This window comes from Hylobates moloch, unplaced genomic scaffold, assembly GCF_009828535.3.
Source record: "Hylobates moloch isolate HMO894 unplaced genomic scaffold, HMol_V3 SCAFFOLD_16, whole genome shotgun sequence".
Classification (NCBI taxonomy): domain Eukaryota; kingdom Metazoa; phylum Chordata; class Mammalia; order Primates; family Hylobatidae; genus Hylobates; species Hylobates moloch.
The window spans coordinates 497,899-522,261 of NW_026652291.1; the positions used below are offsets into that span (position 1 = coordinate 497,899).

The following is a 24,363-nucleotide window of genomic DNA, read 5'->3' on the forward strand; positions in this document are numbered from 1 at the left end:
TAGGGACCTGGGTATCCTTAGAATCCTCCAGTCCCCACACACTGATGGTCCTGAACGGCTCCTGTGAAGTCTCCGGGAGGCTGAAGACACCTTGACCCCAGGCTCTGTTCAGTTCTCTTCTCTTGAGACTTTGAGCTGACAGGGTGAGGTTGAGCCCACTGTGAGATTAGGCAAGACAAAAGATAATATAGCTTAGGACATGCAAAACAGGCCGGGTCACTGGCTCACGCCTGTATAGCACTTTGTGGCGGCCAAGGAGGGAGGACTGCTTGAACCTAGGAGTTTGAGACCAGCCTGGGCAACATAGCAAGACCTCATCTCTACAAAAAATACAAAAAATTGGCTGGGCGTGGGGGCGCGCACCTGTAGTCCTCACTACTTAGGAGGCTGAGGTGGGAGGATCACTTGAGCACAGGAGGTTGAGGCTGCAGTGAATCAAGATCTCACCACTGCACTCCAACTTGGGCAAGGGTGAGACCCTGTCTGACACAAAAACAACACCCCCCCAAAAAAAGAAAAGCAAAAAACAACCTAACCATCACCAAAACTCTCTATCATAGGTGAAAAGAAAAGGCTTTACTAGGTGCCCAGAAAAAACAGCAGTTCCCGGGCTCTCCCTGCCAAGCACCTCATGAAGGCAGGACCCTCAGTCTGGGAGGAAGCCTTTCTGTACTCAGCCTCCTCTGCAGCGCATTCCTGGGTTGCAGGTGCTCCAACCCCTCAGCCCCTTTGCTTCGTGAAGCCGCCCTATTCCTACTCAGTGCAGAAGCTTCGCCACACACACACACACACACACCACACACAACTCACACACACCTCAACCACACCCACACTCACACACACACCTCCACAACAACACCACAATCCCCCACACCCACACACACACACACATCACAAAAACCACACCCCAACACCCTACCCACCCACAAACCACCCACACCCCCATATCTTCACATACCCCCCACATACCACAAGATCAAACTTTAGACATACCCCCATACCCCCATACACACAACAAACACCACATCCACCCCCACCCACACACACACCTCCCACACACCCCATACACACCCACACAAACCCCACACACTCACATACCCCCCCCACACCCCATACACTCACACCCCCACACACCGCCACACACATACCCCTCACACACTCAGGTACACCCTCCACACACACACATACTGCTTCTCTCACACTCTCCCTTACACACTCACACAGACACACACAGATACACACACACACACACGCGCGCACACACGGCCCAGCCCCCTGCTGTTCCTCCGGCTGTGGTCTCTGCTGTATCCCCCCAGCCCCCCACTGCCAGTCCTGGAGCCCACCATTCTGCTCACTTAGGAGCACTCTGCACTCAACTCCTGCCCACACCCAGTGGACTTCTGTGCCCACACCCCGGACCTCCTGACCCCCCATCCTGACCCTCCTCCAACTTCCCCTCAACCCAGCCTCTCTTGGGACACTGCCTCTGCACTTACCTCGGACTCCCTGCCCCCGGCTCCCCTGCGTCCCTCCCGCCCCCGACTCCCCCACGTCCTCCCCACCCCCTGGCCCCCCACCTGGGCTCTGTCATGCCTGTAGCTCCCTGCTCAGCGTCCTCAACCCTCCAATCCACCTGCTGCCTGTGACCTTACTGGGAAGGAGCTGAGCCCTGGAGGAGCCCAGGGGCCCCCCTTGTACCTGCCCTGCTTCCAGCATGGCCCAGGAGCATCCCCAGCCTGGTGCCACCAGAAAGCCTTGCTCCCCAGGCCCCCTCAGAGCCCGCACCCAAGCCCCCTGCCAATGGGGGCTACTTCGCCTCCCTCCCCTCCCATCTCATCCTTGGCAGGGGGCCTTACCTCACTCGCCTTACAGAGGAAGGAGGATGGAAGCCCACAGCAGTCTCCTAGGTGTCCTGCAAGAAACCTGCCTGCTTGCTGCGGGGCGAGGCCCCAGGCCGCAGATCCTGGCACCACAGGGTCCTGCATGGTGGTGATGCCCTCCCAATGCATCCTCCCCAGAGTCCATACCTGGATCCCCAGAACCTGCGAGTATGGACCTTCTGTGGCAAAGGGGACTTAGTAGGTTTGACTAACAGAAGGACCCAAGATGGGAAGATGGCCCCGGACGAACCGGGGGGGCCCTAAATTGTGGTCACAAGGGCCTCAGAAGAGGGAGCAGGAGGGTGGAGGTGGAGATGTGAGGACGGCAGCAGAGTCAGAGAGAGGACGGAGGGGCACTCTGCTGGCCTTGAAGGTGAGGAGGGGGCGGGGGGCACCTCTGGAAGCTGGAGAAGACAAGGAATGGATCTTCTCTGGAGCCCCCAGAAGGAGCTGCCCTGTGACCCTTGACCTTCGCCCAGTGGGATGCATTTTGGATACTCATCCCCCAGGGCTGGAAGGCCATGGCTGTGCTGTTCCCAGCTGCTGGGTTGGCAGTGGTTTGTCTTGGCAGCCCTGGGGAGCTGACGCTGGTGCTCTCACCCCATGTGCCCTCTGGACCCGCTACGGGGCGTCTGCAGGGGCCTCTGCCACTATGCTCAGCAGGGTCTCTGAAGCCCCCACACTGCCAAAGCCAGAGGTGGCTTTTCAGAGCTCTCCACTGTGGCTCAGGCCACCTGGCCACACCGAGTCCTCTCATTCCCCCTCCTGGAGCCTCTCCCCAAACCAAGCTCCTCCTCCTCCTCCTCCTGCACCTGCTTCCATGGGGAACAAAGCCATCCTCTGCACAGCCACCACTCTGGACAACAGCCAAAGGCCCTCGGACCAGTCTCTCCTCCCAGAGGGGCATCTGACCACCCGTCCTGCCCAACCCCTCCGAGACTTCCAGTGCCCCCAGAGGATGTGCCAAGCACAGGCCAAGGGAGCTGCCCCCGGGGCCACGACGCCTCTTCCGGCCTCGGTCTCCTCCCGCCAGGACAGCTTCCTTTCTCCTGCCGTGGATCTTCGGGTTTCTGGGGAGTGTCGTGCCCTCAGGGAGGCTGTCCTCTGCCTCTTGGCTTGCCTGTCCTAACTTCTTGTGACATCAGGCCTGCCCCGAACCCCCTGTTCGAGCCACCCCAGTGCACAGCAGGAACTGGTAAAGTGGCTGGGCTGCTTCTGCCTTTTCTCCTTTTCCATCTCGGAGGGACAGCAGGCCTCACTTGCCTTGTCCTCAGCTCCCCGTGTGGGCAGTGGCCTTGTGACAGCATGGAATGTTCCTGAACAGCCTCAGTGACATGGGTTTTTCTTTTTTCTTTTTTTTTTTTTTAAAAAGAAAATTGAACCGAGCCAGACATGGTAGTGTGAACCTATAGTCCCAGCTACTCAGCAGGCCGAGGTGGGGGAATTGCTTGGGGCTCAAGTCCAGCCTGAGCCACATAATGAGACCCTATCTCTAAATAAAATTTGTTTAAAATGGAACTGAAATTCACAGAACATTAACCACTTCACAGTGCACGCTGAGTGGCATTTAGTACATTCACACTGTTGTGCGACCACCAGCACTGCCCAGTTCCAGAATGCTTTCTTCACCCCAAAAGGAAAGGGAAGCCAGCACCCATTAGTCAGCATTCTTAATTCTCCCGCCCTCAGCCCCACCAGCCCACAGCTGCTTTTCCATCTCATGGATCTACCTGTTCTGGACATTTTCTTTTTTCTTTCTTGCTTTTTGTCTCCCTCCCTCCCTTCCTTTCTCTTTCTTTCTCTCTCTGTCTCTTTCTTTCTTGATGGAGTCTTGCTCTGTCACCCAGGCTGGAGTGCAGTGTCAAGATCTCAGCTCACTGCAACCTCTCCCTCCTGGGTGCAAGCGATTCTCATGCCTCAGCCTCCCGAGTAGCTGGGACTACAGGCACGCACCACCACGGCTGGCTAATTTTTGTATTTTTAGTAGAGACGGGGTTTCGCCATGTTGTCCAGGCTGGTCTTGAACTCTTGACATCACGTGATCTGCCTGCCTCGGCCTCCCAAAGTGCTGGGATTACAGGCATGAGCCACTGCGCCTGGCCTGGACATTTCATATACAGAAAATCGCGGAGGACGTGGCCTTTGTGTCTGGCTTCTTTTGCTGGCATAGTGTCGCTGTCGCTTGTGTGGGAATTTCTCTCCTCACGGCTGAGTTGTGCTACCTTACACGTCTACACTGCATTTTCTGGATCCATTCACCTGGCAACGGATGCTTGGGTTGTTCTTCTCTTTGGCTGCCGTGAACAAGCATCTGTCTGAGTGTCTGTTTTCAACTCCTTTGGGTGGATACCCAGGAAGACAGTTGCTGGACCACAGGGTAATTCTATGCTTAACTTTTTGAGGAGCCACCAGGCTGCGTCCCACAGCGGGCTCCTTGCTGATATTTTCAGGCACTCAGCTCTGCAGTCTGCACTGCCAGACGCCTTGACCTGAGTGAGTCTGAGGAGCACGGTGCTCTGCAGAGCTGCTGGCTCTCCCAGGGGCTCCTTGATGGGGCTACTGTTGCCTCTGCCTGCCCCGGGGCGCTGCTGCTGGAAGCTGAGACTCATCCTCATTTTCCACACAACCACAGGCAGGAAGGAGCCTGCACGCAACATGCCAGGGTGCGCGCTTACCCTGGGCCCCTCGTGCACCGGAGGAAGAGGCCTGCCTGGCTGTGGGGTAAGGTGGGGCCAGCTTCTGGGCTGGGTGCTCTGGCGGGTAAACTCTCTGGCTTCTGGGACACCAGGTGGAATGGCTAAAGCGGGGAGACACAGGCCCCTGTAGAGCTACTGGGGCGGTGACAGCTGGACTTGGATGCTGGCTTCGTGACTGTGCTCCCCAGCGTTCCCACCTGGTGATGTCCCTCCCCTGGAATCTGCGGGTGGCCCAGGACTTTCTGACCCACAGGATGCAGCAGGAATGACACCATGTGACATCTGAGGCCAGGTCACACAAAGTCTGGCAGCTTGGCCTGGCCTGGTGAATGTGCTCTGGAGGGAGCCAGCTGCCACGGGAGAATCCAAATACCCTGAGACCCCCATGCTGCGGGGAAGCCCACGCCAGCCACAAGGGAGGCCAGCCGGCCCTGGCTGTTCCAGCCACCCAACTGAGGGCCAGGGGCGAAGAGGCCATCCTGGACGGTCCACCCCGTCTGGCCTTCAGACGACTCCAGCCCCAGCTGCCACCTGATTACAACTGCAGAGAGACCCCAAGGCAGGGCTGCCTGGCTGAGCTGGGCGATCCACAGGCCAGGCGATAAAGGGGTGCTTTAAGGCACTAAGCTTTGGAGTGTTTTGTTACACGGCAATAGTTAACAGGGAACTGGGAGTCGATTTCAAGCCCACGTGGCCAGTCCACCCTGAGCATGTCCCCCTGGGCCATAGTTCAGAAAGCAGGTGCAGGTCAGGGTTCAGGGCCAGTGCGGGCCTCAATATTGTTTCCTGCCCCCGTGGAGGCCGTGGTGGCATTTGGAGGGGGTCCTTGGAATCCATGCCCAAGGAAGAACTGAAGCTGCCTGGGACCCTCCCACACCCAGGAAAGGCCGTCATCAAGGTAGGACTTGCAGGAGGAGGGAAAGGCAGCTGGATTTTGAGTGGAGGAAGGACAGCTCCAGAGACAGCGTGGCAGCTCCCAGCCACCCTCGCCACCAAGAACCTCGAGGGGAGGCCCCCTCGGCCCAAGCTCTGGCCCCTCCCGCTCCCCACTCTCCTCTCCCCTAGCTTCTTTCCAGGGTCCTCTCTCTTTGGTCTCCTGTGATTCTCTTCCTGGGCCCACAGTCCCTCCCTCCCTGGGGGGCTGCCCCGCCCCCGGCCCCGCCCGCGGACCCCTGGAGTAACTTAATCTCGGGGTTGTGGTCCATCTCCAGAGTGGGGAGGCATCCGCTCGGCCCATCGCACCCCAAAGCTGCAGGCCCTTGGCTCCAACCACCTCCAGACCCTCCCTCCCCCAGCCAAGAGGTCCCGAGTCCCACCCAAGCACTGTACCCCGGCCCGGCTGGCCCCGCCCGGCGGCCGGGGTCGACCCGGCCAGTCCTTCCTCCAGGCGACGCCCACGTGCCTGCGCAGCTCCCCTGGCACCGCGGCGACCAGCGCCCCCAGGCGCACGGGACCCGACAGGTGGCACCTGCGAGCCCCGCCCCCCTCGGCCGCCCCGCCCCGCCCCGCGCGCCCACGGAGCATGCTCAGAGCCGCGGTCACGCGCCCGCCCGAAGGCTCCTGTTGGGACAGGGCGCCGCCCCGGGTCGTCCCCCGCAGCGGTCGCGGCCCCTGCCTGTCCTGGCGCCGCCATGGAGCGCATCGAGGGGGCGTCCGTGAGCCGCTGCGCCGCCTCACCCTACCTGCGGCCGCTCACGCTGCATTACCGCCAGGTGAGCCCGCGTCCCCGCGTCCCCGCGTCCCCGCGCCCCCGCCGGCGGCCCAGCCCACGATCCGCGCCCCGCCCACCGCCTTCTGCGCCGCCGGCCCCGCCCCGGAGCCCCGCCCCCGCCTCCCGCGGATCTCCCGGGCGGCCGCTTCTCCGCCCGCCGGATCGCGGGTTCCCAGACCCAGTGAGCCCCCAGGCCGGGGAGGGGCCGCGGGAGGGACATCGGAGGGGGCACCACTCATCCTTTCAAGCAAGCACTGCTGGGCCCCATCCTTCCCGCCCGCCCAATCCGACCCTCTTGGGGGTGGAACTCCTTGGTTGCCCTGGGGATCAGGGAAGGCTTCCTGGAAGTGGTGGCTTTCATGCTACCGCTTGAAGGAGGAGATAGCTGGGCCGAGAAGGAAGGAGCAAGGAGCGCAGAGGCCGGGAGCAGGGAGGTAGGAGAAGCAGCTGAGTGAGAACTTGAAAGAACTTCTCAAAGTGGGCTTCCTCCTTGGGGTTTTTCCAGGGAGGGCACCTCCTTGGAGTCTCCATCTGCCTAAGCTCAGCCTTCCCCACCTGCTAGGGTATCACCTTCTCCCATGCCAGGCCCCGGCACAAGAGGCTGTGTTGCCTCATTTAGCACCAGGCACATGGTATCAAGGAATATTTTGTTTTGTTTTGTTTTTGAGACAGCGTCTTGCCCTGTCTCCCAGGCTGGAGCGCAGTGGCATGATCACAGCTCACTGCAGCCTCAACCTCCCGGGCTCAAGCGATCCTCCTGCCTCAGCCCCCGCCCCAGTAGCTGGGACCACAGGTGCACACCACCACACCCGGCTAATTTTTAAATTTTTTTGTAGAGACTACGTCTCACTGTTGCCCAGGCTGGTCTTGAACTCCTGGCCTCAACCGATCCTCCTGCCTTGGCCTCCCAAAGCATGGGGATTACAGGCATGAGGCATATGTGTTGGGTGAAGGAGCTGCTGCCATTCTCTTCCCACATCCAGTGGATCACTGAGTCCTGGCCTGTCTTCCTCCAAGCCCAGCCCTGTCCAATTCGGGCCCCACCTTTTGCTTGCGTGCCCACCTGCCCCCAGCAGATCTCCCCTCTGCCAGAGCTCCTCCATGCCACTTAGGCAAAGACCACCTTCCTGGCCACAGTCAGTCCAGCCCCCCAGCCTCTCTATCAGGTCGGGTGGTCCAGGTCGCAGTGCCTGTCTGCCTGCCTGCCTCCCTCAGGGGGCATCCTGTCCCCCCCATCACATCCAGGACCCTGCCCCTCACCATCCTTGTGAAGCCCTCTTGGCCCCCAGCCTGAGAGAGGCCCTGTGCCCCTCACTTTCCCTGTTGCGGGAGTCTTGTTGGCTCTGGAGGACAGGGGATCCATCTCCCCAAGGCGAAGCTAAGCTGGTGGCGCTGGCAGGGGGCAGCTGGGATCAGTCGAGGTACAGCAGGTGGGGACATGGGGTCATTGCCCTTTTCCCGATGTTGGCCGTATGGGATGCCTGCTTGTGGCTGCACAGTCCCCACAGAGCTGGGTCTCCGGCAGCAGGTACAGGGTAGCCCAGGCCGGTGCCCTCTGTGGCCCTTGGTGGCAGCAGTCTCTCCCTCACTTCCTGTGAAGTGCTCAGGGCAGCCCTTGCAGCCTCAGCGGGCAGCCCACCGGCACAGCTCTGCCGAAGGGTTCTGGTGACCAGAGCTGAGCTGGTGCGGGCTGTTGCTGTGGTGGACACGGACGTAGGCTCAGGCTGGGCGGCATCTCCTCAGGGCCAAGGGACATTGGGTTGGACGCTGGCTGCCACCCAGGGGCAGCTGCAGCCCTCAGCTTTTTGCTGCGTCCAGCCAGGGGAGGCCTGTGATGTCAGACAGACCAAAGGCAGGGGACCCCCATGGGTCTGAGGCGATGGGGACTTGTTTGCACCCAGCCCTGCCCCTCCCTCCCAGGCCTCAGAAGCCTCCCTGAACCTTCCTGCACCTTGACCTGGCTGGACCTAAGGGTCTGACATGCTTTTGACCTTGAGCTGAGAGGGTCCTTGAGACCTGCATGGGGTGATGTTACTTGGGGGGAAGCAGTGGTGGGGAAGGGGCATGGGCACATTAGGCACTGGGCAGGGGGCTTCCCTGGAGCCTGCCCTGGCTGGGTGGTGGCTCTGGGGTGGCTGGATGTCAGGCAGGTCTAGGCTCGCCTCCCGGGAGTGGTACCCCACGGCCTCTCGGGCCGCCTGACCTGTGCAGGACACCGGCCCTCCCTTCCCTTGGAAACCTGCACTCTCCTCCCAGGACGCTTTTGCCTCCCAGCCAAGCTCAGAGGGCCTCTGCGCCTCTGCCTGCCCAGAATCCCTTCCCTCACTTCTGTCACCTCCCCCAGAAAGTCCTCAGGAAGGCTTCCTCCCTCTTCTGCAGTCCTGGCTGCACTTCCTGTGTCTCTGCTGCTCAGGCCTCTTGTCCATTTCACAGCCTGGGCAGAGCCCCCAGGGTGGGATGAGCAGCTGGCCTGGGCCTCAGAGTGGCAGATGGGCTGAGCATGCCGGAGATGGGACCCCTCGGGACCCCAGGCCCAGCCCCCAGGATCGGAGTGCATCTCAGAATGCATCAGTTCCAGCCTCCCCCAGCAGGCCCAGCCCACACGCCTGCCCACCCTGCCTCCTCTGTTCACTGAGTGCCACCCAGGGTGCAGGGGCCTGCCAGGGCGGTGTGCCCAGCATGGGGAAGTGGGAAGGTGGAGGGTGGCCACAGGAGAACAGGACCACAGGGCATATGGGAGAGGCCAGAAACTGGGGGTGGGAGTGGGGGCCCAGCCCGGTCACCATCACAACAGTCACCGAGTCCTGCGGTGCGATCTCCTATCTGGCTGGGGCACCACCCTTCCCCATCCACTCCTGGTGCCAGCCCCTCCTGCCACCCTGCCCCATCCGCTCCTGGTCCCGGCCCCTCCTGCCCTCCCGTCTACCCCTGTTCAGTGGCCCAAGGAAGCTTCAACAGGAAAACCTGACCTCTCCTCTGCCTGCGAGGCCCTCCCTGCCCTGCTGTGAGGGAGTCGTGCCTGCCTTCCCCGGGTCTCCAGGCGCCTTCCTATACTTGGTGATGGTGTACGTCTCTCTGCAGCCCCTTGTGCTCGGTCGGTGCCGCGCACTGTTTCATGAGGTGCCTGGACACCTTCCCTGCCCTTTGCCCTGGTCTTCTGCCTCACTCCTAGGGTATTAGGCTGTCCTTGACCTCCCTGCCCCTCCCAGGCTGCTTGCTCCTCTGCCCATGGGAGCTGCAGCTCCTGGCTCCCGTGGACCCAGGCCGTGAGCCAATCTCCCTGGTTAGGAGTAGGTGCAGCAGGTCTGTGGCCTCCTCGGTTCCCTGAGCACCGCTGCCCATCCTGGGGCATTCTAACCGCTGACCTGCCTCTTCTAGAATGGTGCCCAGAAGTCCTGGGACTTCATGAAGACGCATGACAGGTGAGAGCTTGGCCCAGCCCGGCCACTGGGGAAGCCCCAGACTGATGTCCACGGGGACACTGGGCCCAGGGCGAAGGTACCCTCTCCTCCCTGACGTTTCTGTTCCCTGCGTGGGCTCCAAAAGTCCCTTCTCTCTGCCCGGCCTCTGGGTTTCCTGTCCCTGAGGGGTCAGCCTGAGGCCTGGGGGCTGAGTGAGGCCTTTGCTTAGGCCACCGGGACCATGATGGGCAGGCCCGCTCAGGGCAGGGAGAGGCTGTCCTGGAGCCTTTGCCTCTAGCTTCCAGGGTCTGGGCTGGATGGCGACGTGGCTCGAGGAGTGTGGCTGGTGGGCAGCTGGTCAGTGAGGGCCAAACGTCCTGTCAGTCACCCGGCCACAGCTGCTAGCACCCTGACCTACTCAGCTGCCTGTGTGTCCTTCCCTGCCCCCCGCCTCCCATCCCGCCAGCCGGAATACAGCAGGTCTGGGTCCTGGCCGGACTGTGACCCTGGAAAGCTCTGGTCCTGCCTGGGCCTCAGCCATGCTATCTGAGCAAGGGGCCTGACCTCCCTGGGCTGCTGGCAGAGGAGGTGGGATGGCCACACTGGGAACAGAAAGATGGGAGGTGGGGCCCCAAGAGGGCCAGTGGAGTGCTTCTGTGCTGAGCCCCTCCCCCCGTACACAGCGTGACCGTCCTCTTATTCAATTCTTCTCGGAGGAGCCTGGTGTTGGTGAAGCAGTTCCGGCCAGGTGAGGCCGGCTGGGGTGGGAAGGGGATCTGCAGGGTCACCTTCAGGTCCCTGTGGTCCTGAGGGTCTGAATACAGATGTGGGAGGGGGCTCCAGGGGAAGCTGAGGCCCTGGGAGGGGGCCTGGCTGCGCAGGTGACCTGGAGGTGGCCACCACGTGGCTGTGAGCACAGTCTGGCTTCTTCCCACGCAGCTGTGTATGCGGGCGAGGTGGAGCGCCACTTCCCAGGGTCTCTAGCAGCTGTAGACCAGGACGGGCCTCGGGAGCTACCGCCAGCCCTGCCCGGCTCAGCGGGGGTGACAGTTGAGCTGTGTGCCGGCCTTGTGGACCAGCCTGGGCTCTCGCTGGAGGAAGTGGCTTGCAAGGAGGCTTGGGAGGAGTGTGGCTACCACTTGGCCCCCTCTGATCTGCGCCGGGTCGCCACATACTGGTGAGTGGGACCAGGCCCTCAGGCCTGTGGTGTGGCTCACGAGATGAGAGTGAGGGCCCCGTCCCTGGGAGTGTGCAAGCAGGATGGATTCCTCCTTGTTTTTCAACATGGGATTAGGGGAGGGTTGGACTGAATGCGCCTCAGATCCTAAGCCAGGCCGGAACCTGGGCTCTTGGGGCTCTCTCTGCAGCGTCTCGGCCCCATGCCCCCAGCCTGCAGCCCCCAGCCGTGTGGGGCAGGCCTGGCGGCAGCTGCTGCTGACAGGTGCCTCTACTTCCTGTAGGATTAAGACCGGGCGCTGGGGGTGGGGGTGACTCACAGCTCCGTTCTCAGAGGGTGGCTCAGGAATGAGGGAGAAGCTGTGTCCTGGGCTGGAGAAGGGGTGGCTCCAGCTCTCCTGGGGAACAGGCACTACTAGAGCCTGCGCTTTGGGACCTGACCCACCAAACTCGAGGCACCAACTCCTGCCCCGCGAGGGCTGCCGGCTGGGGTGGGGTTGCCTTCCCAGGACAAGATGTTGGGATGAAGCCCATCCACTTCCCCAGGGACACTACGATGGGCTCCTGACCCCGGCTGAGGTCTTGGGGAAGGAGGAGGGTGTCACAGAGACCCCCACCCCCGCCAGCTGAGCACCAGCCTCCACAGTCTCCTCCAGAGGCCAGGGCCCGCTCCACTGGGAGAAGCACCGGAAGTCTCTGCACCTGTCAGCCTGGCACATGGGCCACTCCGGGTTGAGCCTGGGGCCCTCCCACCTCAGAAGCCTCAAGGACTTAACCTGGGCACGTTCCTGGCTGGGTGGGTGGACTCCAAGTCAAAGGCAGCATTTCCACGCTGGGCCAGGCATGGTGGCTCACGCCTGTAATCCCAGCACTTTGGGAGGCCAAGGCAGGCGGATCACCTGAGGTCAGGAGTTCGAGACCAGCCTGACCACATGGAGAAACCCCACCTCTGCTAAAAGTACAAAATTAGCCAGGCGTGGTGGCGGGAGCCTATAATTCCAGCTACTCGGGAGGCTGAGGCAGGAGAATCGCTTGAACCCAGGAGGCGGAGGTTGCGGTGAGCCGAGATTGCGCCATTACACTCTAGCCTGGGCAACAAGAGTGAAACTCTGTCTCAACAAAACAGAATTTCCACGTCGAAGGGTGGACTTGGGTGTGAAGGACGGGCCTTGGTTTTCTGCAGGTGACCACCCCGTGGCGGGCCATGCCCACTGTGCCCCCAGCTCCCCGGCCCATAGTACTGAGCACAGCCGGGAGGCGTGGGAGGGATTGGAGTCCCCTTGGTCCCCCTGGAGGAGGTGGGCCTGGGCAGAATCCTGGCAGAGGGACCACATGGCATAGGCTCTCAGGGCAAGTGGTCAAGCAGCCTGGCCGCGGTGGTTCTACTGGCACAGCCTCTGGGCCACAGCCTGATTGTGAGGGTACTGGGGAGCCAAGGAGGGCCCTGGGAAGTAGGCATCCTGCTTAGACTTGCATTGTGAAGAGCAGGCTGTGGCTTCAGGGACGCAGGACTGGAGATGCGGCTGACTAGGGGTCAGGGCGTCTGTCTCTGAGGGCCTGATGGGGGGCTGGACTGACAGCAAAGTTCACCCACCCTGTGGCAGGGCCCGTGGCTCCCTGTCTGTGATTCTGGAGGGGAGCCAGGCCCCTTACCTGCCGCTGCAAAGGACAAGGCCCAGGGAGGCAGTCAGCTTGGGGCGTGATGGAGTGACGTTGGAACGTGCCTTGGGGTGGGGGAGGCGTTGCCCAGCCTGGCTGGCAGATTCCTCTCAGCCCGGGCCAAGGGCCGGGCCTGTCTCCTTCACAAGCCGGCGGAAACCGGGGCTGGAAACCCCAGACCCGCCACTTCCCTCAGAGGCGCAGCCGTGGCCGCCGCCGGAAATGGGCCATCAGGAAGGGGTCTACGGGAGGTGAGGGGCTAGAGGGCAAGGAAGCAGCTGGGTAAGGTCGGTCTGGGGTGGGTCCCCCCTGGAGGTGGGGAGGCCTTGGGGGTGGGGCACGGAAGCCCCCAATTCTGTTCCCTGCCCCTGCATGTTGGGCACATCTCTGAGGGCGGCCTTTACCCTGAAGGCCTCCGGCTGGCCTTGGTTCATGGCACCCGACAGCCCCTCCTACAGCGAGCCAGGGCTCCCCCACCCCCGGTCATCTTCCCAGATGCCCCTCAGTCCCGTTTCTCCCCAGATCCACACCTGGCCCTCCCTGTCCTGTTCCAGAATGCAGCCCAGCCCCTCTGCCATCCTGTCCTCCCAGCCCGTGGTCTCCCTCCACACACGCCAGTCCAGGCTCCTTCCCTTGGTGCCTGACCCCTCCTGGCTGCCAGCAGCCCCCTTCTGGCCACTGCCCACTGAGGGAGGGGGCTCCCTCTCACCCCTCCCCAGCCTGGGCCACTGGGCCTGATACTGAGGACCTCGCTGCCACCCCACCCCACTCTGCCATGCTACGGGGTGGGGGGTCAGTGCATGCTGTCCCTTGTCTGAAACTTGTGTCCTGTGGGTGCCTGGTGGGGACCCCTCGCGGGAAGGCCTGGTGGGGACCCCTTTCGGGAAGGCTGTGCCGGGCCTGCTGGGTTTGTCCCTGCTTCCCAGCCAGCCTGTGTCCCCGGGTATGGGCTGGGGTCTGGCATGGGCCTCTGCAGCTGGCCACAGACTAGGGACTCCAAACAACATTGGGAACAGCCTCAGGGTATCTGTGGTTGGGGGCTGCGGACAGGGGTGGGGTCTTCTGCTCGGCCTTGACAGGTTGCAGGCAGGTTGTCAGCCGGATCTGCAATCTCATGGGGGCTTGGGGTCTCCCTGGCTCACGTGGTTATGGCAGAATTCAGCTCCTGGTGGCTGGGGACTGGGTCCCACCTCCCCGCTGGCTGTTGGCCCCTCCCAGCATGGCGGTTGCTTCCCCTTCAGGGCCAGCAGGACAGGTCTGAATTTCTCCCTTTCTGGCGTTGAAACACCCTCCGGAGGGCTTCCTGATCAGGCCATGCCCGCCTGGGATGCTCTCCCTTTTGATGAGCTCAAGTCACTGGCTAGGGTCCTTAATCACATCTACAACACCCACCCCACCTGGCGAGTACAACCTGATCAGGGAAGGGATGCCCTGCTGCGGGAGGGGCCACAGGCGTGCACGCCAGGTGGGAATCCGGGTGGGAGACAGCATCCCCGAGTCCTGCCTACTGGAGGGCTGGAGGGAGCAGAGTGGAGAGGGTGGATCGGAGGGTGGTAGAAGGGCGAGGGGGCCAGTGGGGCCAGCGTGGGTGACTCAGCAGACCCTGTCTCAACCCGTAGGTCTGGAGTGGGACTGACTGGCTCCAGACAGACCATGTTCTACACAGAGGTGACAGATGCCCAGCGTAGCGGTCCAGGTGGGGGCCTGGCGGAGGAGGGTGAGCTCATTGAGGTGGTGCACCTGCCCCTGGAAGGCGCCCAGGCCTTTGCAGACGACCCGGACATCCCCAAGACCCTTGGCGTCATCTTTGGTGTCTCATGGTTCCTCAGCCAGGTGGCCCCCAACCTGGATCTCCAGTGAGACTCCAGGGTTCTAGACAGAGGCCAGTCTTGGCCACTCACCCCACACCCTGCAGACCCCAATAAAGGTTTGCATAGCTCCAGCTTCTGCCTGCTGGTTCTGAGCTCTGTGACCAGGCCCTTGGAGAGGACTGGGGAAGGGGCGGGGAGCAGTGACCCTGACCTGAGATGGCCCTTGGGACGTTGCGAGCTCTCCTGTAGCAGGAGCAGCTGGTGGCAGGCCATGCAGGTGGCTGCTGTGGGGCTGAGGACAGGCCCGGGGATGCCATGGGCAGGGCCAGGCTGTGCCTCCTCTTGGAGCTGGGAGGGGTGGGGTCCGGGACTCATGGAGGGTGGCATGGCAGGCCTGGGGGTGGGCCTGCTGGTCACGGGGCTGCAGCATGAGCTGTGCTCACGGGAGTGGTGGCTGAGCCAGTCCTGGGGAGTTGGGATGGGGTGGGCAGCACTGCAGGCTGCTCGCTGCGGGGAAAGTATGCTCCCTGCTCCTGGGGCAAGTGGGGGGTCCCCACCCTGACTGGGGCTGGGCTAGAGCCACTCCACAGGAGCCCGGAGCCAAAGCTGCCCCGTGTCAGGGGCCCCAGTAGCTGTTCCGTGCACCCCCGGCCTTGGAAGTTTTCCAGGGGACCTTCCTCGGCCTGTGGGGCATGCAGAAATGTCTGCAGGCTTGCTCCAAGAGGAGGGGGTGGCGGCACAGGGTGGGGACACAAGGCCAGTGGTCTTGACATGGGCCAGGTTCCTGGTGCCAGCCCGGTCCTGGTCCCGGGGCACGGCCTCAGCCTGGGCCGCCCAGCACCAGGCTCTACTGGCCCCTGAGCGTCTCTGGCCTGTATGCCCTGGCTTTGCCTTCTGACCTGTCCTGAGGGTGGGGCTGTGGGAGATGCGTGCAGCTCAGAGCTGCTCCCCAGGTGCCCAGAATGCTTGTGGGGCAGGAGGGGACCCTGCTCACCTGGTCTGCTTCCTGGGCCAGAGGTGCACAGTAAGGGTTCTGCAGGTGAATGGGTGTGTTGGCACTGGTTGTGGGCATTCGAGGGCACTGCTGGGCCATCAGTCTGGGGTAGGATCGATCCGCTCCTGGACATCATTAGGTCCAGGCTGTGGCTCCCAGGAGGAAAGTAGAGAAGGGGACAGTGAAGTGAAGGGAGCCTCAGTACCCTGCAAGGTGGCACCCTGGGTGGGGAGGTGGAGACTGACCCCCTGTTGTCATCCAGCACAGTGCTAGACAGCCTGGCATTGGAGGCTGGCCTGAGGAGGCTGTGCCTCAGGGGCCCACAAAAGCAGTGCCACCTGTATGCAAATGCTGGCTATGGCCCAGGTGGGGCCCTGTGGGCATCAGCAAAGCCAGCGACAGGGCTGCCAGGGAGGGGCTGTCAGGTATGGGGTGTGTGCCAGGGAGGGGCTGCCAGGTTTGGGGTGTGTGGGTCTTGGCCAGCCTCAGCTTCACCCCACCCAGATGAGGCCCCAGCAGGACATTCACAGGACAGGAGCTCTGCCCGACCCACAGCAGCCCTGCTGTGCTGCCCTTACCAGCAGCCTGCCTGGTGACACCACAAGAGTGCGGTGGGCCCTCCGGGTTGACCAGCAGAGGCCTCCCACTGCCTCAGAGGGACCTCTTGCAGGCACCAGGTGGGTCTGGCCCCTGAAGCACTGAGGGGACAGGTGACAGGGCACCCGGACCTGGATGTAGTCCAGCCCCTCACTTTGCTCCGCAGCCCGATGGGGTGGGTCAGCAGGCAGCGCTGCCGGGCCTAATGGAGCTGGCATTGATTTCCCGGCACTGGAGGGGAGGTTGTAACCGGAAACTCCCCTCCCTGTCTGCTATATTTAGCACTGCAGGACCCGGCGGAAGCACAGCCTACTCTGGAGCCTCGCCGGCTCTGTCCAAACCCCTGGCAGCCCGTCCCCAGCCTGGTCCCCAGGAGTGCCCTATGGGCCCAGAGCCCCTGGCCAGGCTGAACAGCTGCACCCTTGCCCTCTGCACACAAGCTGGGCACCTCCTGCCTCAGAGCACACCCGAGCCCCTTAGAGCACACCGGAGCCCTCAGAGTGGGAGCCCTCCAGGCTGGGGGACAGGTGGCTCTGGGAGGCTGAAAGGTGCTGTGGTCCAGTGGGCCCCAGGACAATGATGAGGTCCCTTTCTAGAAGAGACCGGGTAGCCTGGTCTGGTGAGGGTTGTGGCTGGAGCCCTGGCCCCCACTGATCTCAGCCCTTCACCCCAGCAAGGTGCAGCACCAAGGGGCAAATGCGTTTTGTGAAATCTGTGTGAGGGGCAAGGGTTCCCACTGCTGCCTTCTGGAAACTCAAACCAGGGTCCAGCTGCCTGGCATTTCTGGCTCAAGGGCTACAGAAATTCCTGCAGGGAAGGCACCCCCTCTCCGATGCCTCCTATGTCCCCCTCCTCCCCAAGGGCAGGTGCGGCCACCTTCCTGACCTGGGTCCTCTCATGGACATCATGAGGTCCAGGCAGTGGTTCCTAGGAGGGTACACTCCTGAGAGGGAGCCACCCTGGGCAGGGGGGCAAGGACTGACCCCCTGGTACTACCCTGATGCTCACCCACCTGCCCTGGGCCACGGATACCCAGGCAGGTCTCACTCCAAAGGGCCTGGAGGGAGGCATCTCCCTACTTGGCAGGATGGGCTGGGCTCTCTACCCTGAGGCTGGGCAGGCCAGTGGGCAGGGCTCCAGGCAGGCTGCGGCCCCTGCTGGGTTGAGCTTGAATCTTGAAATGAGTGTGCATCCCTCACTGGGGCCTCCGCGCTGGGACAGCTCTGAGCTGGGGGCGCCTCGGCTGAAATGCAGCCGCTGCGGGAACAGGCCCCGCATGAGCCGCTGAGTGGCCAGCCTGTTCAGTCCTTTCCTCCCACAGCTGGCCAAGAGCAGGAAGCTGGGAGCTGGACCAGGGAGGAGAACCTAGAGGGGCTGTTCCCTGGGTTCCCTCCTACACTGGAATTCCCCCACCTCAGCCCAGCTACCATCCCCTCCCCTCACCTGCACCACGGCAGAGCCTTGACTTCACCCCTGTGCCTGTCCCCTTCCCAACCAGGGGACTTTGTGAAAATGTAGGTCACTGCAGCCCACCCAGCTCAGTTGCTTTTGTGACCCCTGTTGGGTCTTAGCAGGAGGACTTGCGTGTCACCACTGGCCTTGGGTGGTGGTCATGACCCTTACCAGGGTCCCGCTCCTGTGGCTCCAGGACCTTGACGCATGCTGTTCTCAGCTCCTGGCCTGGCTGACCCATGCCCATCCATGCTCTGGCGGCCCCCATGCCAGCTTCTGCATGGCTTGTCCAAGTCCTCTGTCCACCACTGGGCTGGGGGCTCCTGAGGGTGTGCAGGGCGGAGTCTCCCTTGTTCACCACTTGGCCAAGTGCCCAGCACCCCCCCCCCCCACCATAGTAGGGCAGTGGGCGCAGGTAGAGACGGAGCCCTGGGCCTCTGGAGCTGGGCAGGGGGCTTCTCTGTCCTGGGGCTTCCCTCCCTCGAGTACCCAAGTACCTGCCCCCAGGCCAAAGCACAGGAGAGGTGGCATCTCCACAGGGAGCCCCTCCCCCCGTAGGCGGTAATCACTGCCCACACACCGGAAGGCGGCAACTGGAAGGCTCTGAACACAGCTTAGGTTCTCTTGTTTGGTGGGGGTCTCTGTGCAGGCCTCGTCCTGGCTTGTGTCTTAATCCCCACGGAGCCTACCCACCACCAGGTTTGGGGTGGGCACTCTGAGTGAGCACAGCCAGCTTAGGTGGGCATGGGGGGGCTCTGACCCACCCCTTTAGGGAGCTTCAGCTGAGCCTGCGGCCTGGATCCTGGAGGGGCTGCTAACAGGGATGGAGCAGGCAGACCCTGCGTATGGGGTGTTCACAGGCCCTGTGCCTCCAAAGCTCTCTTCCTTCAGCCCTCAGCGCCAGCACCATGGTGGCAGTGACTTGCTCCAGGCCGGGGGGCTGCACTGCCACCCAGCTCCGGGCACAGGGCAAATTTGCGAGAGGAGCTAGGGGGAGAGAAGACAGCTCAGTTATCATGGGGATGGGTTGAGGACCCCTCTGGACCATATGGGGATCTTTAACCACCAAGGTGACCCCTAGCTCTGGAAAGGACCGTGCTCACTGGAGGAGGGGCAAGGTGCCATTGGTTTTGACCCTGTGGAGGAGCTGCGAGGTCACCCAGGGAGAGGGCAAGGAGGTGACCGCAGAGGATGGGGTGTGGAAGCCTGGTGACCAGGGCAGCAGGGGGAGGCCTCTCTTGGGGTAGCCTTCAGGGACAGGCACTGCCGACTTTTGTTCCCCATTTCCCGCCTCTCGCCCCCCAAGCCCAGACCTGAGCTTGGGGGGCGAGAGGCGGGAAACAGGGAATGCGGTCTGAGCATTTCCTGAGGGCATGGCCTGGCGACCTCGACGCCAGCGCCGAGCTGAGCAGTCTGCACCCTGGAGCATTTGTTGACTGGCTGCATGACCGCGCGCCTCGCAGAGGGGAAGGCAGGGGCGTCGGAGGGGCGCAGCGCCCCCTGCAGCCGGCGTGGAGGCGGTAGGAGTGGCGCGGAGAGGGGGAGATTCCGGGAGGAGGTGGGGGGCGCGCAGTAGGGGCTGGGCCCGGCTCTGGCCCCAGGGCCGCGCCACCCCGCGTGGGGGCCGAGCCCTGATCAGAACAGGAGGCGGCATCTCCTCTGGGACTGCGAGGAGCCCGGCGGTGGCGCACTGATGGGAGGGGACCACACGGCAACCTCGGGGCGCCCCACCCCCGGTTTCTGACACCCGGCAGGAGCCCAGGCGGAGGAGGGGAGGCAGCTTTGCGGCGCCGACGCCCGCTTCGCCGACTCACGCGGAGGTGTGAGCGGGGCCCCCGCGGCCCGCGCTGACCTCGAGGCCCCGTGCCTCCGCCGCCCGGGCGCCCTGGGAGGCGCGCGCCGGGCCGGGGCGCTGGCAGGCGACGCCCTCCGCCGCCTTTAAAGCCTGGGGCGCCCCCGGACCCCCCCCGGCCCCACCCCGCGGCGCGGCCCCGCCCCCTCATGCATATGCAGGTGCGCGGGTGACGAATGGGCGAGCGAGCTGTCAGTCTCGTTCCGAACTTGTTGGCTGAGGTGCCGGGAGCGCGGGCGCGCAGAGCCGAGGCCAGGACCCGCTGCCATCACCGCCGCCGCCGTCGCCGCCGGGTGGGAGCCGGGCCGGGCAGCCGGAGCGCGGCCGCCAGCGAGCCGGAGCTGCCGCCGCCCCTGCACGCCCGCCGCCCAGGCCCGCGCGCCGCGGCGCTGCGCTCGATCCCGCCCGCGCCGCCGCCGCCGCCTCTGCCGCTGCCTCTGCCTCTGCGGGCGCTCGGAGGGCGGGCGGGCGCTGGGAGGCCGGCGCGGCGGCTGGGAGCCGGGCGCGGGCGGCGGCGGCGGGGCCGGGCGGGCGGGTCGCGGGGGCAATGCAGGCGCAGGGCCGGGGGCGCTTGCCCCGGCGGCTGCTGCTGCTGCTGGCGCTCTGGGTGCAGGTGAGCGGGGCGGCGGGGGCGGCGGGAGTCGCGGACGGGGCACACCGGGCCGCCCCTAGGGGCCGGGCGGGCACTGCCTGGGGCCGCCGTGGTTCGGAAGCCCTCGAGGCTGCGCGCGGCGGCTGGGGCTCCGGGCGGGCGCGGCTGGGTGGGGGCGGGGCGGCGGGGCCTGTTCCCCCACCCCTGGCGCCCGGCCCGCCGACCCCGGCCCGCGCCTCCCTCCGCTCTCCCGCTGCCTTATTTTTAGGCGGCGCGGCCCATGGGCTATTTCGAGCTGCAGCTGAGCGCGCTGCGGAACGTGAACGGGGAGCTGCTGAGCGGCGCCTGCTGTGACGGCGACGGCCGGACAACGCGCGCGGGGGGCTGCGGCCACGACGAGTGCGACACGTACGTGCGCGTGTGCCTTAAGGAGTACCAGGCCAAGGTGACGCCCACGGGGCCCTGCAGCTACGGCCACGGCGCCACGCCCGTGCTGGGCGGCAACTCCTTCTACCTGCCGCCGGCGGGCGCTGCGGGGGACCGAGCGCGGGCGCGGGCCCGGGCCGGCGGCGACCAGGACCCGGGCCTCGTCGTCATCCCCTTCCAGTTCGCCTGGCCGGTACGTGCGCTCCATCCACCGTGCTCCAGCCCTTCCCTCTCCCTCCGCGCCCCGGCCCCGCGCGCTTCGCGACCCCCCAACACCTGCGGCCGGGTCTGCGTGCGAGCCGCGCGCGCCCAGGCGGGGCGGGGCCGGCAGGGGGCGCGTGCTCTGGGGACTCGGTCCGCGCCTGGCCACGTGGGCGCGCCGGGGCCCCGGGGCCACCGGGAGCGGGGTCGCGGCGGGGGCGGGGCGGGGCGGCGTGCGCGGCGGTGTGCGGCGTGTGCCTGCGTCGCCCTGCGCGTGTCTGTCTGGGTGGGGAGGCGAGGCGAGGCGCCCCGGTCCCGGGCAGGCCGCGGAGGCATGTGCGCAGCGCGTGCTGGGGCTGGTCTAGGGCAGGCCCTGACGGAGCCGCCCCGGGCCCATGGCCAGCCGGCGCCTGCCCTGCAGTTTCCTGGATGCCTGGGGGGCACGGGCGGGCGCCGTGGGACCTAGGCCCGGGAGAGCCTATCGCCTAACGCCTATGTCGGCGGAAGCCCCCGATGCTGACCCAAGATCCTTCAGAAGCAGAGATAGTGGGATCCTGGTGCTGTGACCTTCTGTGGCACTGCCCTGTTTGTGGGTTTTTTTGGTTTTGTTACTCTTTGGAAGGGCAGAAGCTGAGTCGGGGCTGTCTGGTCTCCCGTGGCAGGTGGGCTGTCAGGCAGGAGCCCTGGCCTGGGCGTGCTGGGAGGAGGGGGTGGTAGGGGTCCAGTGTCACTGGGAAACAGGTACTCATACCAGTGGGCTGGCGGGTGGGTAGTGGTAGGTGGGCAGGCCCAGGCCTTGGGCGCCTTACCTCATTGCTTGGAGCAGGGCCTTGTCCTGGTGCCCAGAGGTCCTTCCCTGCTTGGTCATCGTGCTGGGGGCCTGGAACTGGGTGAGTGCGGGAATGAGAGGAGCACGCAGACCTGTGATCAGGGAGTAGGTGGATCTGGGAGCCAGGAAGTGGCTCCAGCCAGCAGGAGGCACAGGAGCGTGCCCGCCTGGTATCCTGGGCCCTGAAGAGATTGTGAGTTGAGGGCAAGCCCTGCAGAGGTCGCGCCAGTTGGGCCTGCCGTGTCTGGCTCCCAGTCCTGTGCTGTACCTTTGAGGCCCTGGCTGGCGGCCTTGCCTGCTGCCCCCATCCTCACCCCTTCCTGAGCTCCCACCCCTGGAAGCTGGCCGTGGTCTCCTTTGGCCATGTCCTCAATCCCTGAGCACCCCGCTGGGTATCCCTTGACCCGGAGGCCTCAGAGAGGGGAAAGTGTCCCCCAGATGGAAAGGCAGGGGCGGGCATGGGAGGGCCCAGGCAGTTGTGAGAAGCCCAGCCCCTCGCCCCCACGGCGGCACGGCAGGCAGGTCTGAGCAGGGCCCGCAGCCTGTCATCTGCACCTGGGCCTGAGCCAGCGTGGCCCCACATCGCTACCTGAGGATGTGTTTTCTGCTCGAGTTGGCAGCAGTGGGTGTGGGGGCAGGGAGGTCTCGGAGGAATGTGGCGGGCTATCGCGTGTCCGCCCTGGCTCTTCGCCCCGCTGGCCAGCCGGTCAGGTGTGGGATGGGACCGGGCAGGCCCTTGCCTTCCTTGGAGTCCGGGCACTGGGTTTCGGGGCCAGCTCACCTCCCTGCCTCTTGCTTCCAGCCGGTTCCTCGAATGCCCCAGGAGGGGGCAGGCGGCCTGTCTCTGGGTTGGGGGCCAGGGCAGAGGCATAGCTGCGTGTTTGGGGGCAGTCCTGGTCTCCTGCCATGTGGCCTGGCTGCCGGGCGGGAGCTGTGCCGTGATGCCAGCACCCTGGTATTTGCACTCGGGCGGCGCAGCCCGTGGCCACGCTGCCCTGGCTTGCCGAGGTCCAGCTCTGTGTGGTGAGCTGAGGTGTACTTGGCTGCGACGGGAAGGCAAGGACGGAGTTCAGGCTCCCTGGGACCTGAGGAGGGGTTTCAGCCTGGAGGCTAGGGTGGCATCCTGCCCAGGCCCTCGGGACTTTTGGGCTCCTTGGCGTAAAGGGAATGAGAGGGCCTTGTGGAAGAGGAGTGGGGGAGTCCGGGCTCTGCATTCACCCGCTCCGCCCCCTGCCCCCTGAGTGACTCTCCCACCCTGTGGTCTCTGCCGTTGACCCAGGCCTGGCTGGGTGGCCCTCTGCCCCCTGGCCTGGCTTCTTGTGGCCGGGGTCTGTGTGCTGTCTAGTACTCATAGATCTGTGCTGGTCTCGGGCTCAGCTCCCTCAGTGGGTGGGCCCAGGGTTTGGATGTGGAGAGGTGGTGGACCACATGCCAGCAGGCTGCCCGGCTGCCCCTCCTCTCCTAGCTCCACCCCCAGACGTCCTCAGGAGGCCGGTGTCAGCCTGGGTTGGTCCTGGTCCCTGGCTTGTAGCTGGCAGGGTGAGGCCACATTCTCCCAGTTGCGTGTGTGCACGCACCCCGGCTGCTCTGTAGGCATGGCAGGTGGTGATGGAGGTTTGGAGAGGAGTAGTGTCATGCTGGGGGCAGCAGGGAGCTTTGCTCTGGGGCCTGGTAGGTGGCAGGCCCAGGGGACACCTCCTGGCTGAAGGAGGAGCAGGGTGGTGGCAGTTGGCCGTGACCTGGGCAGCCAGGGCCCCGCCCTCAGAGGTGCAGCTGGAAGTCGTGCTTTCCTGGCTGGCCCATCTCTGGAGCCAGGAGTCCAGGAGCCTGCCTGCCAGCGAGGGTCTTTCTTGTTCTGTTTCGGCATGTGCGTGCTGGGCTCCAGGGCAGCTGTGCGGGGCGGCGTGGCTGGAGCATGGTCCCCGTGACAGATCTGGGCTTATGAGGAGAACAGGATGGGTGAGGGCCCTGCAGATATAGGAGGTGGGCCTGGGGCTGACCCTGTGTCTATCAGCTCAGGAGGCCTGAGGTCCTGGGCCATCAGAAGGTGCTGGGGCTGAGCTTTTCTCACCTGTGAAAGGGGCACAGTGCTGCTTTTTCATTGCGGGTCTCACGAAGTCACATGGGGCTGCTGGGCTCCCAGCTCAGGCTCTGCTTGTGCCCCCAGCCCGGCTCCCAGACCTGTCCAGTTCCTCCCTTTCCCAGTCTTTCCTCCCCTCTCCTTTGCCCCCTAGGGAGGAAGGCTCTTACAGAGCCCACCCCCTGCATCCAGCCCCCCTAGGGCTCAAGGTGGGCCAGGCTGAGGTCTGTGCCTGGGACTACCTAAGCTGCTTGGGGCAGGTGTGAGGTTCAGCCCCACTCTGCTTCCTGTTTTTTCTGAGCTTGGGCTGGGGCTGACAGGGCCCTGGCCTCCCCACTCTACCTTCAGGGGATCCTGTCTGCACACTGGGGACCACCCCCCTCCTTCCCACACCTTCCCAGTAGGGACCAGGAGAGCTGGCTGGTCTGGTATGGAACGTGGGCATCTGGGTTCCTGTGTTGGGTGGGCATCGGTCTGCTCCTCCTGCCGTGGGCCTGGGGCCCAGAGCCCTGGGGAGAACTCAGGGCATGTCCGCCTTGTACATTGGGGGTCTGGTTCAAAGCTTTGGTATGGGGGCAGGGTGGGGCATTCAGTGCCCAGGCAACATGGGGACCATAGGAGCCGGGGAGGACTGCCCTTGGCCAGGGAGGACTGGAGAGTGCGCTGGGGGTTTGTCACTGGTCCCTGAGGGTGGGCTGAATGGTCAAAGCTGAGGCATGATAGGAAGGCTGGGAGGTGGAGGGGGCGGGTTGGGGAGCAGGCAGCAGGCCTGGGTAGGAGGGGACTGCGGCTCTCAGGGGCCCTCCTGGGCTGCTCCATGGTGTCTCTATGAGGGGAGAAAGCTAGTCCAGTGAAGGGGTGCTTGTGGAGCCAGGCTTCGGCCTGAGCTGCTGGTGGTGGAGTGGGGGCAGGAAGACAATGATCTGCAATCCCAGGCCCCAGCCAGGGTCGCTATCGCCAGACCCCAGGCCTGAGCGGGGTCCCTGTCCCTACACTCCAGGCCTGA

General features: G+C 64.3%; 2 protein-coding genes across 5 annotated transcripts in view; both read left to right on the plus strand.

Annotated features, from left to right (window-relative positions):
* Nucleotides 1-6,104: 6,104 nt before the first annotated feature.
* Nucleotides 6,105-14,465, plus strand: NUDT14 (nudix hydrolase 14). 3 transcript variants are annotated; one of them, XR_009210329.1, is made up of 6 exons: nt 6,105-6,288; nt 9,666-9,709; nt 10,372-10,436; nt 10,628-10,865; nt 11,411-12,774; nt 14,143-14,226. XR_009210329.1 is itself a non-coding variant. In XM_032179804.2 (5 exons), the coding sequence occupies exons 1-5, from the start codon at nt 6,208-6,210 to the stop codon at nt 14,381-14,383; spliced, it is 669 nt and encodes a 222-aa protein (XP_032035695.1). In that variant the 5' UTR covers nt 6,105-6,207; the 3' UTR covers nt 14,384-14,465. The 3 variants fall into 3 exon arrangements, 2 of the variants coding, with proteins under 2 accessions (XP_032035695.1, XP_032035696.1); XM_032179804.2 differs by lacking the exon at nt 11,411-12,774 and having other exon boundaries at nt 14,143-14,465; XM_032179805.2 differs by lacking the exons at nt 6,105-6,288; nt 9,666-9,709; nt 10,372-10,436; nt 10,628-10,865 and having other exon boundaries at nt 11,519-12,774; nt 14,143-14,465.
* A 4,958-nt stretch (nt 14,466-19,423) lies between these two features.
* Nucleotides 19,424-24,363, plus strand: part of JAG2 (jagged canonical Notch ligand 2) — a 25,647-nt gene continuing 20,707 nt past the window's right edge. The window contains exons 1-2 of one of the 2 annotated variants that reach the window (XM_032179803.2): nt 19,424-19,842; nt 20,090-20,440. In XM_032179803.2, coding sequence (XP_032035694.1) covers nt 19,777-19,842; nt 20,090-20,440 — 417 coding nt within the window. In that variant the 5' untranslated portion in view covers nt 19,424-19,776. The remainder of the gene's footprint in view (nt 19,843-20,089; nt 20,441-24,363) is intronic. The other variant, XM_032179802.2, reaches the window with a different exon arrangement.

Excerpts from the sequence above, each read along its gene's own strand:
- NUDT14 (XM_032179804.2), top strand. The coding sequence starts at position 6,208 with ATGGAGCGCATCGAGGGGGCGTCCGTGAGCCGCTGCGCCGCCTCACCC. Across the intron at positions 9,710-10,371 it reads TTCATGAAGACGCATGACAG|CGTGACCGTCCTCTTATTCA; the intron begins GTGAGAGCTTGG and ends CCCCGTACACAG. Across the intron at positions 10,437-10,627 it reads GGTGAAGCAGTTCCGGCCAG|CTGTGTATGCGGGCGAGGTG; the intron begins GTGAGGCCGGCT and ends CTTCCCACGCAG.